Source organism: Periplaneta americana, chromosome 2 (genome assembly GCF_040183065.1).
Source record: "Periplaneta americana isolate PAMFEO1 chromosome 2, P.americana_PAMFEO1_priV1, whole genome shotgun sequence".
In the NCBI taxonomy this organism is placed as follows: Eukaryota; Metazoa; Arthropoda; class Insecta; order Blattodea; family Blattidae; genus Periplaneta; species Periplaneta americana.
The window spans coordinates 109,304,353-109,321,833 of NC_091118.1; the positions used below are offsets into that span (position 1 = coordinate 109,304,353).

The 17,481-nt window shown below is 35.3% G+C and overlaps 1 protein-coding gene across 5 annotated transcripts in view; it reads right to left on the minus strand.

Annotated features, from left to right (window-relative positions):
• LOC138694493 (endoplasmic reticulum metallopeptidase 1-like) overlaps positions 1-17,481 on the minus strand; it is a 145,811-nt gene that overhangs the window by 59,048 nt on the left and 69,282 nt on the right. For all 5 annotated transcript variants that reach the window (XR_011330956.1, XM_069818261.1, XM_069818263.1 and 2 more), the window contains exon 8: positions 9,098-9,327. Coding sequence is in view for 4 of the 5 variants with exons in the window: in XM_069818261.1 (XP_069674362.1) it covers positions 9,098-9,327 (230 nt within the window). In the remaining variant the exon portion in view is untranslated. The remainder of the gene's footprint in view (positions 1-9,097; positions 9,328-17,481) is intronic.

A 17,481-nucleotide genomic window follows, 5' to 3' on the forward strand; every position in this document is an offset into this window, starting at 1 on the left:
GATCAAGAATGACACCCTTATCATTTTGCCTATCAATTATATCAGCATGTCTAGTAGAGCCATCAGAAGAGACACAACCAACCTCCTCATAAACCTCATAGGAATGGGGACACATCAATGTCTCTTAAAAGGATCAATAAAATTAAATACTGATTTTTCCAAACTTTATAATAGGAAGGAACTACATCTTAGAATTTCAAATGGAATTACAGTATCATTATTCGATATTCTATTTTTTCTTTTCAAAAGTTATGCAACTTTCATCTAACACATTTTCCTCTAGAATACAATAGAATCTTAAAAAAGTAATGGACATTTAAAATTTAGAAGGTATATTAGGTAAATGTACTAAAGAAGTAACAACTATAAAGCTATTATTAAAAGCTCAAAATGACCTCCATTACCATCCGAAAACTTATTTTACAAAGAAAATTGCGGAAAAAGACAACTATGGTAACTGGAGCTTTCTATGTACCAGCTGCCCCTGCTACAAATTAACGATAACATTCTGGTAACAATCTGTTTCAAAATAACCTAACATAAAAATAACTTGAACATATTCATAGCTGTATGTTTAATATATTTTTCAGCTGTCACAGACTCAGAAACTGGCATAATTAGATACAGAAATTAATATGATTTTAACATTATATGAATTCAGAAGAAATTATATAGTCAGTGAGCAACAAGAGATGTGAATGTCATCTGAAGTACAACTACAAAAGTATGAAAGTGTGAAGAACAAGAAATAACGAATAAAAAGCCAAGTGAACTATGTTTTTGATGCTGTAGCTCTGAATCCAGTCAGTGTGAACTGGCTAGAGGATCAGCCAGCACTTCAGTACAGCAGATTCTAAAGTACTGATAGCACAAATAGTATATTTATCATAACCATTTGCATTAGGATCTCCCAGAAACAGAATATTAGTTCTACGTTGTATTTTCTTAAGTGACTACATAATACATTATGTTTCATAATGATCTTCGGACTTAACAAACATTTTGTTACAACTAAACTACTGAATGTACGTCAATAAAACTTGTGTAGAACGAAACAAAAACATAAACAGTTTTTTGAATTTTCATGTTGAAGGTATACCGATAAGCTATCACAATTTTGACTATAATTATGTGTGTGTATTCCGCCTTTGCTTATCATACAATTAAATGAATAAATTAATTAGTCATATTTTTCATTAACGTTTTCGGTACGTAAATTGTACCATCTTCAGATGTATGTGTATGATGCTAATTGTTAACCAAGCCTATGGGTACATGTATCGTAGACTTAAATGATCAGTGTTTTTGTGCATACTGTGCTATGTCGGTGAAGTGTTGCCATGATTACATGAATGATTACCTTAACTCTTATATACTATTTGCTGGTACAACACATTATCAAAATTAAATTAGAATGTTTCAGTTAATATTTAAAACACTATTTAAAAACACTGTTTAAAACTGTTTAAAAAGCACATAGTTTGTACATCACTTTAAATATATGAAGTATGTGATCACTTATTGTGTGATGTTTGCCGATGTGAAGTTAAATGAGGCAGTTGTGGTGATCTTGTTATTTAGCGTTGAGCTGGACGCAGTATCGTTAACAGTTTTTTGTGTTGCACCAAGGCTTACACTAGGTTTACTCCTAACATTATGTTTGAACCAATTTAAAGGGAATGAGTTAGAGTCAAATGGAAGAAAGCTTTCTCACGGACACTCAGAGATCCAATAAAATTATCACGTAGAATTAATCAGATTAATTAATACATATTACTAATGAGAATATCTGATATCATTCTAGATCAGACGCGGGCAAACTGGTAATCATGATTACATCCGGTAGTGGGGAGAGTTCTGACATCATGTTCCTTCCACCAACTTCCACCTCCCTCTATACTCGTAAATGCCAATTCCAGGTAGATTGGGAAGAAAAATTATTCTGTTGTGCTCATGAAGAAAACGTGATATGGTCATTATGCAACAAAATCGTTATAGAAATGCATAAAAGTAATATACACAGGCATTATAAACAATGTCATAGGAATCACAGCTTAATTGCAGGTAAGTAGTCGTAGTTTGAAGTTTAATACCGGCACAAAAGCTAAAATAATAATATTCGCTACGTACATCATTTTTCTGTTTTCACAAATTTTTAAACAAAATGTCGCTCTTTCTTTTCATTTCTTTCTATCTCAATTTATAGGGCCAGAACTTATGGAGAAGCTTGAAAAATTAAAAACGGAAATATTAAGTAACCAGATTAGAGAGGAGACGAATGCCTTGACTCAAAAACAAAAGGAAACTCTTGCCAGTGACATGGTTGCATGGGAAGCCGCAAAATCATTTAAACCTTTTAGTGACGGGGAATTTGTTAAAACATGTTTAATAAGTGTGGTGAGTGTTATATCTCCTGAACAAAAGGAACAATATGAAAACATTAGTTTGTCTCATCGTACTATAGGGAGAAAAATAGAAGATATTTCATATCTAGTGGATGAGTAACTAAAATCTAATATTTCTCAATTCATAGCATATTCACTAGCTTTAGATGAAAGTTCGGACATTGCTCAGTCAGCATGGATTTTAAGGTAATTATCATTTACTTTTATGTAAACTTCATGTAATAAAATGTGTATAATTAATTTAATTGTAAAATATTGATGAGAGCTTGTTTCACACACGGCAGAGATAATGTGTGCTCATACCTTACATTATGTTTCTGTTACAGTTTACCACTGCACATTTCCCTTACCACACAAACTCTCCTCTGTGTGGTGGGTAGTATCTCAAGATCTGCCCCCCCCCCCCACTGTTCTAATTAACATAACACATATGCATATACAGTGGATATCTCGACATGTTACAATGTGGCTAATATCTCAAGTGTAAGAGGAGCCGGGTTCATTTTTCAACAAGACGGTTGCCCCACCCACTTCCACAATGAGGTTCACATCTACCTGAACACAGTGCTGCCAAGGAGCTGGACAGGACATGCGTTTGAAAATGACCAGCACTTGATGAAGTGATCCCAACGATCACCAGACCTCCGTGACTTCTTTTTGTGGGGTTATACCAAAAAACAGGTATTCATCACAATGATGTGTGATATCACAATCCTAAGGGAGTATACAGTTACAATAATGAAAACTATGTTGGAATGGGTATGACAAGAACTGGACTATCATGTTGATGTGTGCTACTATATAAAAAGAAAACTGAGTTCTTCTTTTGTTTTTCACTGGTTTCATTAACGTTTGTTCAGTAGTTTACTTGTAATAAATATTTGTAACTCTAAAGATCATTATGAAACATGATGCAAAAAATGAATAATTTTTGAGACAACGTTTTTGAACACTGGACATGTTAATAAACACAATATGCATTATTGAGCCCCTAACAACACAAAATGGATGAGAACTGCACCTTTCCAGCATCACTGATAACACTAGGGAACAATGGTTCTGGGGTAAAAAAGAAAGTATGTTATTTATAAGGAAACTGGTGCCCTGAGTTCGAAAATAATTTCATTTTTTACGTATCATGTCTAGCTTTGACGCAATTTCATTTTATCGGTACATTTTGTTACAGTAGTGTATCATAATATTGTGAATATAAAAGTAAGTTCTTAAGCATATTGTGTTCGCATAATAACATCCAAAACTGACATAAAAGTTTATACAACTTTGCCGCTTTACAGAGGCTAGCCTCAGTTAACATGTACTCAATCTCTTATAGAATCAGTGTAAAAGTGTGATTATAAAAACTGAACACGGCTACACATAGTATATCAGGATTGCTTAGAAGAAAGTATGTACAAAATTCTCAGAAGTTTCGCTATATTTGTATTATATGTTCGATGGAAAAGTACGTAAAATAGATTCGTTTGTAAAGAAGCTATATTTTGCGTATTTCAAAGTCAACATTAGTGATATGGATAAATCATTTGTGTCTCATTGTACGTGTAACAGTTGTGTAGAAGGACTGCATTATTGGTAAGCAGGAAAATGGAAAGCAATGTCATTTGCTATACCAATGATACAGCGTGAGCAGAAGAATCATTATGATGACTGTTATTTTTGTATGTGTAGTGTTACTGGTTACAACAAGAAAAACAAGAAATCAATTAAGTATCCAAATCTTCAATCGGCTTTCAGGCCTGTTACTCATGGGCCTGACTTACTTGTACCTACACCACCAGCAAACATGAGTGACAGTGAATATGAAAGTAGTTCCCCGAATGCAGCTGCTGAGGAAATGTGTTCCACTCCAGAAGAATTTGATAATTCACAGAAAAAATTTTACCCAACTCAAGATGAATAATTTGGTAAGGGACTTAGGACTACCAAAACGAAAAGTGAATTATTAGGCTCAAGGCTGCTTGAGAAGAACTTTTCGGCACCTGGAATAACATTTTAGCAAAAGACAGAACAGAGTGGAAACATTTTGTGAAATTGACATGGAGTCGACATGCTTCATAATCTCCTTTGTATGATTGATTGGAATAACATTTTCGTGGTACAGAAAGCGTGAAAAACTTTTCCGAAATTATTGTACACAGGAAGTTAAGACTAGCATATTGTAATACTGTGAGAAAACGTTTAAAACAATTGGGAGAAGAGATATAAGAGTCCAACAGTTGGAGGCTTTTAATTGACTCTTTGAAAAGAAGTCTTAAGGCAGTTTTACTTCATAACAGCAATAAATTAGTGTCCATACCACTTGTACATTCAATTGTCCTATCTCAATCATATGAAACATTGAGGTTGGTTTTTGAGAAAATTAAATATCCTGAGCATGAGTGGCAAATATGCATAACCTGAAAGTTGTTGGTCTACTATTGGGACAACAAGGAAGATACACAAAATTTCCATGCTTCCTGTGCAAGTGGGATAGCAGGGCCAGGGACAAACACTGTATATTGTATACTGGCCTGAAAGAAAGTAATTAACACCAGGAAACAAAAATATTACAAAATTTAAGTCTTTTACTCGTGAGAAAATAATATTCCCCTCCATTACATATAAAATTGGGGGATTATGAAGCAGTTTGTCAAGACACTACATAAAAATCTTTCTTGTTATCAGTACTTACGTACGAAAGTTTTCTAAACTATCAGAAGCTAAAGTCAGAGAGGGAATATCTGATGTCCTACAAATTCACAAGCTAATGATGGATGACAACTTCACTAGTACAATGAACGAAACAGAAGAAAGTGCATGGAATGCATTCAAAGAAGTTGTGAAGAATTTCTTGGTAATGTGAAGGATCCACGATAAAAATAAACTGTAAGAAACATGTTGAATGATTTCAAAGTGCTTGGTTGTAACATGAATCTAAAGTTTCATTTTCTAATGTTCCCACATTGATTACTTTCCTGCGAAGTTAAGAGCTTTCAGCAAAGAACAAGGTGAAAGGTTTCATCACGATTTAAAAGAGGTAGAGCGATGCTATCAGGGACATTTAGATGTAAATATGATGGCAGATTACTGTTGGACTACTGCATGTCATGAATCTTCCAGAGAACACTCGAGGACTTCACATACACAAAAGTTCAATGAAAAGAGAAAACAGGAAACTAAGGGTTTCTAACATACATTCTGAGGGTAAGCTTTCTACTCTTTTAAATTTATTTTAGTTAAGTTGTTTTCTTGTATATAATATTCTTATGAATTCTTAAATGTTTTGTTTATTGTTATACAAGGTGAGGCAGAAATATCTACCAATTTTGAAAGTTCCATAACTTCAAGAAGTTTAGTGATACATATGTGGAAGTGTTGTAGTAATACTTCTTGTGTAATGCCATTTTGTCACTGCACTTATGTTTTGAATATCACACCACGGAGATGACGTCCTTGATTTTGTACACACTCTTCCAAGCATTTCTGAAAGTTTTCACATGCATGTTGCACCATATTTAGAGGCACAGTTGTAATTTCCCTTTGGATGACATCCTTCAGTTCCTGAATGTTGCGTGGTTTGTGAGAATACACTTTCGCTTTGAGATAATCCCAAAGAAAGTAATCACATACAGACAGGTCTGGAGAGCAGGCAGGCCATGGAACATCACCACCTCTCGAAACATGACTACGAAACAAGTCACGCACCACCACCATGGATAGCCTAGCTGTATGTGCTGTTGCCCTATCTTGCTGAAACCATATCATTGGTGCTTAAATTCCATGACGTTGAAATTCTAGAGGAAGAAAATTATGTATCATCTCAACATATCGAGCACAAATCACTGTCACCACACTTCCATTTTCACTTTTAAGAAAAGTATCGGCCAATAATCCCGAACTGTGCGACACCACACCAGACAGTGACACATTCACTATGAAGCGGTCGCATGTTGATCTCTTTCGGGTTTTCCTCTGCTCAGTATCGGAAGTTCTGTTTATTTACACTTCTGGACAAATGAAAATGTGTTTCATCTAACATTAACAAAACAATATTGTTGGACAGGATTTCAAGAAACTGTTTAGCAAATCTCAGACGATTTCCATATCACAATCTTTAAGTTCGTGAACCATTACCAGTTGGTATGAATGAAAGTTAAGATCCTGTTGCAAAATTCACCTAAGGGTGCAATTACTTCATTGCAAAGCTGCTGCATGTTTTCTTGCCAAACGTAGTGGGCACCTTACGAATGCTTGATGCACAATTGCAATGTTTTGTGGAAATCACACTAATCTTGGTCACCCTGGCGGTTTCTGTTTTAGTGCTGAAGCCGTATTCCAAAATGACGCAATTCACAATTTTATGGTCTTGCAGCTAGGAACACATCCTTGCTGTGGAATCTGAAAGTGTGTGCAGAACTGAACTGAAGGATAAAATGGCATACCATAAAGAATAAATTGATATTATTGTTTGATATTTGACTTCAACATTTTCCATGCTATGTGCAGTTGAAAATGGGGAGATATTTTTGCCTTACCTTGTATAACTTAGAAAAAACAGATGGACGTGTTAATGACACAGATATATAAATTACATAATTTCAATGAACGCATTGCAACTGCTCATTTTATGCTGTGGCAAAATACATAGTGGTATGAACATGGCATTGTTATGTCGGACTATACAATACAACACTTCAAATCTAAAACATGATCTTATTAATCAACTGCCTGAAGTTGTTATTTTCTAATGCCAGGCATTTGACAAGCCTGAAGTATGTCTGATTATAATAAGCAGTCAAGATCTGGACTCACAGGCTGGAGTCTGAATTATGACTGCTTTTATCTTCAACTGTGTTCAGTTTAAGTGCCTGTTTTGGTCAGATGTCATTACATCAATAACAGCACTGGTTGATAAATGTAACAGAATATTTGAACATGAAAGAATTGATATATATGTGAATAATTTTTTTTACATTCCCTTTATCAATAATTTGATTTACTTCTTGTTTGGGGGAAACCAATCGTACCCCTTTTGATTTTGCTGAGGGTGAACCAGAAATGAAAATATGATAGTTTACTTACATATAAATTTAATAGACAAGATTTATAAACAATATAAATTGTGTAACAGGTGTCACTGTTCTCATTCATTGCACAAGAGAATTATTGACTTGATGTGGTTTTTCAGCGTATTCTTGGTTACTGGACTTGTGGCTACAATACAGTCTGTGAGTCACTGATTTAAACTGACATAATCTTCATGCCTAACAACCATACCCCAATAAAAAAAAAAACACTTTTACGGGTGAAAGTGGCTAGCTATACTCCATTATGTTTTATTAATGACTAATAATCCATGTTTACTGGGTCACAATTTTTTGCTTTCAGTTCATTCCAAAAAAATCTACATTTTATTAGTGCTGTAGAGCTCGTGTGTTTCACAGATATTAAATTGAACATTTCACAAATTGTCTCAAATTTAGGTTTATGATCTACCTACCGACAGGTATGTTTTCATAAGCAGGAAGGAAAGACAAATACTCTAAGTTTTATAGAAAAAAATTCGAATCAACAGGACTATGTGACAGATTAGTTCATATTATTGTAAAGCAGGGCTGGGCACTGGGAGCAAATCCAAACTCTAAACAGGGAAGCGTAATATTCATCCGTCACGTCATCAACACTGTGTGATGTTCGGTGGGAAGAAAAGGACTGAAGAGAAGGCATATGACTCCCTGTGAGAGAGTAGAATTTGCTCTTGGTGCCCAGCCCTGTTGTAAAGGATCAAGAAATACATGGAAATATATTACATTGCCATTGTCATCTGTGTAGTGTGGTTTGGTTCAAATTAGTTTTCAACAGTTTTAATCCCACATGGATTATACTATACTGATATAAGTGACCTTGCTTACAAGCTTGCACTGACAGTGTTCACTGCCTAAAAATAGTTGTAGGAACTACATGACATGACGTCATATACTTCTTCTTAACATGTGTTAGGCTGTAGTCTCTTGTTACAATCTCATTACAGGTTCACGAAGATATTCCTGGCAGACATTTTCTTTTAAAATTTTAATTTAGAATTTGATGTGGAATTCTAGAATCTTTCATTCACTTGAATACTTACGCAAGAGATTTCCATTTAATGATATATCTAAAGAGTCCAAAAGTAGCGCAATTTTTAATTTCTGCAGAATGTCTACATCAATTTTCCTTAGCAAACCCAGTGCATCCTGCTGTACAAGAAGTTATATGTTTTGGACACAAGTCTTTCTCTATCACTGACACGAATGGTCTATGCTTCACTGAAGTACATCATCAATAATGTATCTTATTCTAGATCAATATAACAAATTTTGGCTAAATGTAACTGAAGAAATTAACACTCATATATTTTCTCATTATTAATGTGCAGGGTTTACGATCAAATGTGTAATTTCTCCTACGTCCGATTTTTAGGTTTAAGAAATATGACTTGTGGCATTAAGGTCGAATTAGTATTTTACTTAGTACAAATGTTAGATAAAAATACTTTATTCAAGTAAAAGTTCCTTGATAGGGTTCACTGACACAAAGACAATTTTATGAAGCTTGTTTCCTTTTCCAGGAACCAGCCTGAAACATAATAAACTGTTATGATTAATACTACTATAGTGGAATAAAGAGAACTGAAAAGAGTAAATGTGTTTACTTACAGATCTTTGCCAGCGTGACACTAGCAACAGAAGAGCCATGGGAACAAAGAGTGTGGGGCAAATATATAGGAAGAAGATCCAGACAGGACGAGAGAACCAACTCATGGAGCGGCCCAGAGCAGTCAGAGTCAAAGCGATTAGTAAGTTCGCCAGCAGAATTAGCAACAGTGAGCCTATTGCCACACTACTCGAGAGCGCCAGTTGTCGCACATAAACAGAGTGCTCCACATCTAGACGAGAGAGACGCACAATCATTATTATGTTAAGAGAAAGTTAGTTCTTAATGTAGTTTTTCAGCATTGGCTAGATGATACAATGAGTAGGAAGCATGATGAAAAAACAGCTCATTTACAATGCAAATATCAGCAAAATCAAAATGAAACTGTAAACTAAGTACAAATCATAGATCATTCATAGTGATCTTAACCAACTGCTCTCAAAGAATGAGACTTTTGATTAAATGTGTTCTCTCGCAATAAAATTAAACACTAGACAACCATTCACTAGCAGCAGGTGTCCTTAGGCTATGTGGTAAATACGGCACAAGGCTTTAAAATTCGTCATTGCCATCTGCTGTCAAGGACTGGGCAGTATGTCATTCCATCCTCATTAGAATTATTACAGACATTCAATAGTTGTGAGATTCCTTGGTCCTGTGATTAGCATAGTACAAGGATCAAGACCATTCATCATCACTGTTTGCTGTCAAAGATTGAGCTTTTCGACCCATTCTCCACCTCACTCTTTTAGAATAAGTAAGAACTAACACTAAACATTGAATAGTTTTTTAATCAATTATTCAACGACACTGTATCAACTATGATGTTACCTAGCATCAACAGAATTGGTGAAAACATGACGAGTTCAAGGACTCGCCATGGGATTACCTGACATTTGACTTATAGCTGGGGAAACTATTGGAAAAACCTAACCGGATAATCTGCTCAAGAGGGATTAGAACCTGAGCGCAGCCCAGAGCATGAGTCTTTCTCTTAATAGTTTGCATTAATAGCCCCATTTGCTAATAATCTGGTCATGTGGTTAGCAGAACGAAGACTTAAAACACCAAATATTCTTCACTACAAATAGTTGTTGAGGATTGAGCATTTTGACTCATATCTTCACTCTGGTTACAATTATGACAAACACTAGACATTCAATAAAAGCAATATCTCTTGATCATCTGATTAGTACAGTGCAAGCCTTACAAAAAACATAGGGCAAATGCAAGATAAGTACTCACACTTTCTTCACGCAGGAAAAAAATTAGTACCCACTTCTTTCCTGGCTTCAAAATTTAATTGTAACCATTAACGTAACCACATGAGCAAAGAACCAGAAAAAAGTCTTAAACATTGTCCCTTCATTATTCCATTACCTTCACCTATCTATCTGTAGCCTTTTTTTTCTCTCTCTCTCTCCCTTCCATACTGTAATTATTTCAAAATCTGTTCATGCCCAACTCGATATAATTTATCATATCAGTTACAAAAAAAAAAAAAAAAAAAAATGAAAGAAAGAATGAAAGAAATAAAGAAAGGAAGAAAAAAGATAAACGGAAGTTAAGAAATACAGAAAGGTAACGGAGTATGAAAATTTAGGAATTTATTACATGACACAGTCCTCCAAAAGCCATGCTTCAATACCGTCACCAGGGGAAGAGATCTTTGGAGCGTCCCACCAAAAAAAAAGGAGGATTGAGAATGACTCACTGAGACCATAACAGGCCATGGGCCTTATACTTGTTTGGATGATGATGATGACTATACTGTATGATAAAGATAAAAATGATGATAATGATCGAAACAGTCATCAAGATTTTCCATTACATGGGACAATGAAAATTTTTTATGAAGACTCATCACACCTGCTGTTTACAGTCAAACTGTTTTACAATTTCATACGATACTCCAATCTAATGAAGATGTGCCAAGAAATAATAATAATAATAATAATAATAATAATAATAATAATAATAATTTATTTAATCTGGCAGAGCCAAGCCAGATGGCCTCTTCCACTCAGCCAGACTCTAATTCTAATTGAATACAATATATGACATGCGAATAATCACTTAGTGATTTAAGACGGTGCTTATTCCGTCAGATCCCGGCCAATTAGTCACTCATAACGAGTGCACCTCTGCACATGTGTGTGGACAAGGTCCCATTGTCATACATCAATGACCCAGTGCATGAGGGTAGGCCACTAGAGGGAACCCAAGAGGTGGAACTTAAACTGAGAGGATTCGATCCGACATCGGGATGGGAATCCGGTGTGGCTTAGTGGATAAAGCATCAACACGTAGAGCTGAAAACCCGAGTTCAAATTCCGGTGCCAGAGAAAATTTTTCTTCGTTCCACTCATCTTTCATCATATTATGATGACGCAGAATATCTGCACAGAAATATCATATGTACTTCGGTACATCATAATAATAATATGAATACACTAAGCTTACAGTAGTTATTACATTAATATCTAGATCATAAAACAACATGAAAGTGAATGATGAAAGTTGGTAAGTTATTTCAAATTGTTATTTTTCACTCTAACAACAATGTTTCACTAAGCCTCAAGCCATTTACTCTACATTTATTGTATCATGGCATTCTTTGTCAATGGCAACCTGTAGTGGTTACAGGAAGAAATAAATTAATAAATAGCGAGACAATAACAACACTGATAAGAAATAATAATAATAATAATAATAATAATAATAATAATAATAATAATAATAATTAGATAATTTAAATATTTATCCTGTGATATATATAACAAACATTGAGAAACTTAAAACAATTATTATTGTCAACGAGAATTGTTTGAAAAATATTTCCTTAGTCTAGTCTTAAATTCGCACCACGCCCACGCACGCACACACAGAGGTGCTACCCATAAGTTTCCAAAATGCCTCAATAAATGGAATTACACCATACATGAACCTTATACACCACCATCACCATCGAAATAGTCTCCTTGTGAGTATATACACCATACCCAGTGTTTCTTCCATCTGGAAATCCTTTTTTGAGAGCTTGTTCAGCACCTCCTACGATTTTGCTTGAATTTCCTCAACTGTCTGAAATCTTCAACCTTTCAAGTTGATTTTCATTTGGAGAACAAAAAGAAGTCACACGGGACTAAATCTGGCGAATAAGGTGGATAAGGAACGGTTGTCATTTTGTTTTTCCCCGGGAAGTCTTGCATGATGAAAGCTGTATGCGGCCTTGCATTGTCGCGATGGAGAAACCAATTGCCCATGCATCATATTTCCAGATGTTTTCTCAAGTTCTCCCTCAACTGCCTCAAGATAGAACACAGCATTCACTGTCATAGCAAGAGGGACAAACTCCTTGTGGGTAATCCCTTCAATGTCGAAAAAACATACGAGCATGGACTTCACATTGCTCTTCACTTGATGGGCTTTTTTGAGGAGAAGCGAAGATGGACTTTTTCATTGAGAAGATTGCTGTTTGGTTTCAGGGTCGTGGCCATAAACCCAACTTTCATCACCTGTGACAACCTTGGAAAGGAAGTCTGGGTCATCATGAAGCTGAATCTGAAGATCCCAGCAGACCTCCAGGCGATGCTGTCTCTGCTCAGCACTCAGCAGTCACAGAACGAACTTTGCCACAATCCTTCTCATGTAGAGTTCATCATCCTATGTTCGGCCATTTTTAAAACGTTTGAACCACTCGTAGGTTTGGTTCTGGCCTAGAGCATCGTCTCCAAATGCTTGATTTAATATTTGATATGTTTCTACAGAAGTTTTCCCTAGTATGAAACAGAACTTCATGCAGATGCGCTGCTCCCTCAAATCTGTCATTGTGAAATAGCAATGTAAGCAACATGTAACATGAAAAAGCGCTCACAAATACTAAATACGTCCACTCAGAACGAAGCCGCTTGGCACACTGATTCACAAGAGATGTATGAAGTGTCACCTAGCGACATTTTGTTGTACTAGCACTCAGAGGCATGCCACTTATGAATTTCAGGAACTTTTGGGTAGCACCTCATATATATAAATATATATATATTTTTTTATTTTAATGTAAGACTTCTTATTGCTTTTATCAATTGTGGTTGTATGTCTTCTTCATTTAGAATCTGCCATTAGTTTTCAAGATTCAGTCATAGGCTTTCTCATAATCAATAAGCAATATAATAGAACCCCTATGTAACACTTTTCTGGGGACACAGAATAACCTTAAATGGGGGTTGACACTAAATAGGGGTTTGCCATTTTTGTTTAAAAATGCTTTAATACTTTCGCAAAAATTAATTTATTTGCAGAAAATCTACAATAAGTAAATTATGAGTAATACTGTACAAAAAAAGTAGAAAATATTAAGGGGAAGCTGGATGCCAATCAAGTCATCTTCTTACCATCTTGGATATCTTTATATTTGGATTTTTTTTTCCATTTCGTGAATTAAATTAACTTTTTCCGCGAAAGAAACTGCAAGGAGGGAGTAGGGATCATGTGCCCCACTCCATTAACACGTGTCAGTGAGGCAGTAGCATAGCCAAAACATAGACTATTCAAAAAAAAAAAAAAAAAACTGTATTTTATGTGTTGAATTGAAAAGCATTTATTTTTGCATTAATCGAGCTTTTAAAAAATCATTTAAGAGTAATTATTAATGTAAAATGCAGGTTTCACAACAAAGAGAAGAGCATTGAATCGAATATAAAAATACATTAATCATATGTAATCATTATTGGGACTGTGAAAATTTAACGTTAAATGGATGTCGCCTAAAATCAGGGTTCTAGTGTATATATGATGGGAGAATGAATTCTCTTTTCTATTCGATAGTTTGAATATAAATATGGAATCCATACTTGTTCCTTTTCAAAAGCCACATTATTCTTCCCTTAAAAATGTCATACCAATTCTTTGTCATATTTAATTCTAGTAGAGTTTATGCCCCTGTAAAAGAACTTGATGAGGATAATGAAATCTTATACTCAAGTTTACAGGAAATTATCAACAAATTCAACTGTAATGACTACTTTATTTTATAGGTGACTTAAACGCAAAAGTAGGGAACCAGAAAGTACAATTTTCTGTAGGAATACGTGGAGAACCAACTCTTAATCGAAATGGTACAAGAATACAGTAGAGGTCCCACTTAACGCTGTCTGATATATTGCGAATTCGTATTTAATGCAGGGGAAAGAGTCCCCCTCAGAAATTTTTAAATTTAATTTAATCTATATATTTCAAATGCAGTGAAATATAAACTTATACAATTTTACGAAATTTAGGTTAGAAAAACAAGAGAAAATCTACAAATTTATCTCACTGACAGGAATACCTGGCTTCAATACTTCAAGATCTTGTGGTCACTCTCCCGCTACAAATCAGAACAAATAATGTCAAGAAGTAACACTTTTCAATATATTTCTGAACAGAAATTAGACATCGCTCTGAAGGCTTGTAAAAACAATAAGGCACCAGGTGAAGATAAACTAAATATCGAACTTTTTAAATATGCAGATAAAACTTTAAAATTAAAATATCTCAACCTTTTAAACAAAATATCAAATGGCGAAGACCCACTAAGTTCTTGGCAAAAAGGTATTGTCACACCAATCTTTAAAAAAGGAAATTGCAAGGACTGCAAAAACTACCGAGGAATCAGTCTTCTCAACAGTGGATATAAAACATATGCAAGAATCATAACCAGCAAATTACAAATTCACTATAGAGATTTATTTGGCGAAGAGCAAAACAGCTTTAGAAAAGGATGATCCTGTGCTGACAGATATTTTACATTAAAACTTTTGATTGAAAAATACAAGCAATTTAACAAAGAATTACACATTGCTTTCATAGATTTTAAAAAGGCATTTCATAGAGTTGACCGAAATAGTAGGTTATTTTACGATGATTTATCAACATCTTAGGTTATTTAGCATCTGAATGAGATGGTGATAATGCCGGTGAAATGAGTCCAGGGTCCAGCACTGAAAGTTACCCAGCATTTGCTCATACTGGGTTGAGGGAAAACCCCGGAAAAAACCTCAACCAGATAATAAGCCCCAACCAGGAATCGAACCCGGGCCACCTGGTTTCGCGGCTAGACATGCTAACCATTACTCCACAGGTGTGGACTTGATCGAAATATACTCTTACCAGTTTCACCTGTGACGGCACCCCAAATCAAACTATATCTGCTATATATAACCTATACAAAAATAATATAAATCAATAAACGTTCAATCAGAATTCTCTACTTGGGAACCAATAAATTGTGGTGTCCGACAAGGTTGCTCTCTGTCCCCCTATTATTCAATATAATCATTCGATGTTGGCATTTGACAATAGCTACATGGATCCATCACACTCCAAGGAAATATCACCCTAGTTACTCTGTTATATGAAGATGATCAAATCCTTTTTGGCAATAATGAAGATGAATTGCAATACTCTATTCATCACCTAAATCTCATAACGAAAACTTACGATTTAGAAATTTCACAAGAAAAACAAAAACAATGGCTTTTAAGTGTGAATAACCAGTGTGAAATAAGACCTGCATCGATAATTTCATACTGGAGCAGGTCAACTCCTTCAGATATTTAGGTTACAACCTAACATACCTTGAAGAGTGTGATATTTCTAATAAAATCCAATAAATCTTTGAGAATCATTAACCAAGTCTTTCCAGTCACAGAAGTTCAAAACAATACAAGACTTAAATTATATACAACTTTGGCACTATCAGCTCTAAGGTATAGCACTGAAGCCTGGACTATTTGACTCCAAGATGACCTTGATTGACAGTTGCAGAAATGAGATTTTTACAAAGAACTGCTGACTATAGTCTTCTGGATCACAAGGGGAACACTGACATTGTAGACGAATTAAAAATAAACCTATTGTACAATTTCTAGAACAATACAGACAAGACTGGCTTCAGCAAGTGTAAAGAATGGAGCGTACCAGACTACCTAGACAGATGCTTCACTACACACCACAAGGGAAAAGACTTGTTGGAAGACCTCACAAGAGATGATTGGAGATTGTAAAAGGTCACTAGGCTTACTACTTGAAAGGATGATGATGATTGCATAACAATTTGAAGATAGTTGACAGTAATGGGACACTTATAAAATTAACACATTTATTTTAAGACCTTTTTTATTGTATGTATATCGATCATCAAAACTATTTTCCAGTCTTCTGGTATTTGAGGACACTGCCAATTATTATTATTATTGAGAAGTTTCAGTAATTTCCCCTTTAACAAATTTTTTCCATATTTAAAAGGTTATGGCTAAAATTCACAAAATCAGACAAAATAAGATATGTTTCACAGATATTTTAAATTCTGTATTTATTTACTTTACTTTTTTCCTGTATATTATTGTTAATGTGCAGTGTTACATAACTCGTTACAATTTTTTTTAAAGAGAATTTTATTTTATTCTACAATTTTTATCATAATGTCTGAAAAATATAATTTCTGTGACACATCATTAACCTTTTCTAACAACGTGAAAAAACACATGAAATTCTTTTTAGTCCTATACTAGTCTAGATAACTTAACTCTGTCAATATTGTGACAGCCACATCGAGACTCGAATACGCGTCCCGCAAGAGTCGCGCGGGAGTCGACACAGGCTCCATGGAGCACTGGGGAGCAGCGCGCAGCATGGAGAGGAGAGGAGAAACGGCGACACGCTGTTCCGCGGCAGAGAGGGGGAAGTAAAGCAGCTGGTGACTGAGGGTAGAAATCCAGAGAAATCTAGATAGGCGCCATCTTCTCGAGATCTGTAGATTGATGGCGAAATTGTACTCTCCAGAAACTATGGTTTGGTTATAAAAGAAGAGACGCAAGTGAGCTGAGCAGTTGTTGTTGTAGTCGTTGGACAGCAAGCCAGCCAGTCTTGTGTAGCAGTGAAGCCAGCTTTGAGACCGGAGTTCGACTTGAGTGTGTCCACAGCTGTGTGAGCGTCCTGGCCATTGGACTGTTGCCGTAAGTCCGGAGTTCGAGTGCAGTGGATTGCAGTTGGGGGACCTGAGTTCGAAGTTCAGTGGACTGTCTCTGAAGGTCTGGGGTTCGAGATACTGTGAACTTGAGTGACTGAGCTAGAAGAACTAGTCAAGGCAAACGAACTGAGAACTGACAGTTTTGTTTTGTAAATAGTGCTTTGTGAACATTAGTTGAGATTAGTAGTACATTGTTGTTTTCAGTAATCCAAGTGAATTGTCACTGTCGTTGTGGAGTGCAATAACGAATACTGAGTTGCTGTGTGGAGTGGAAATCCCATTGTTGACAGGAGCATTTAAAGTAAATTATAGAAACTGATTATTGTTGTGAGAATCAAAACTACGTTATTGTTTGAAATAAAGTTACATTCTTGT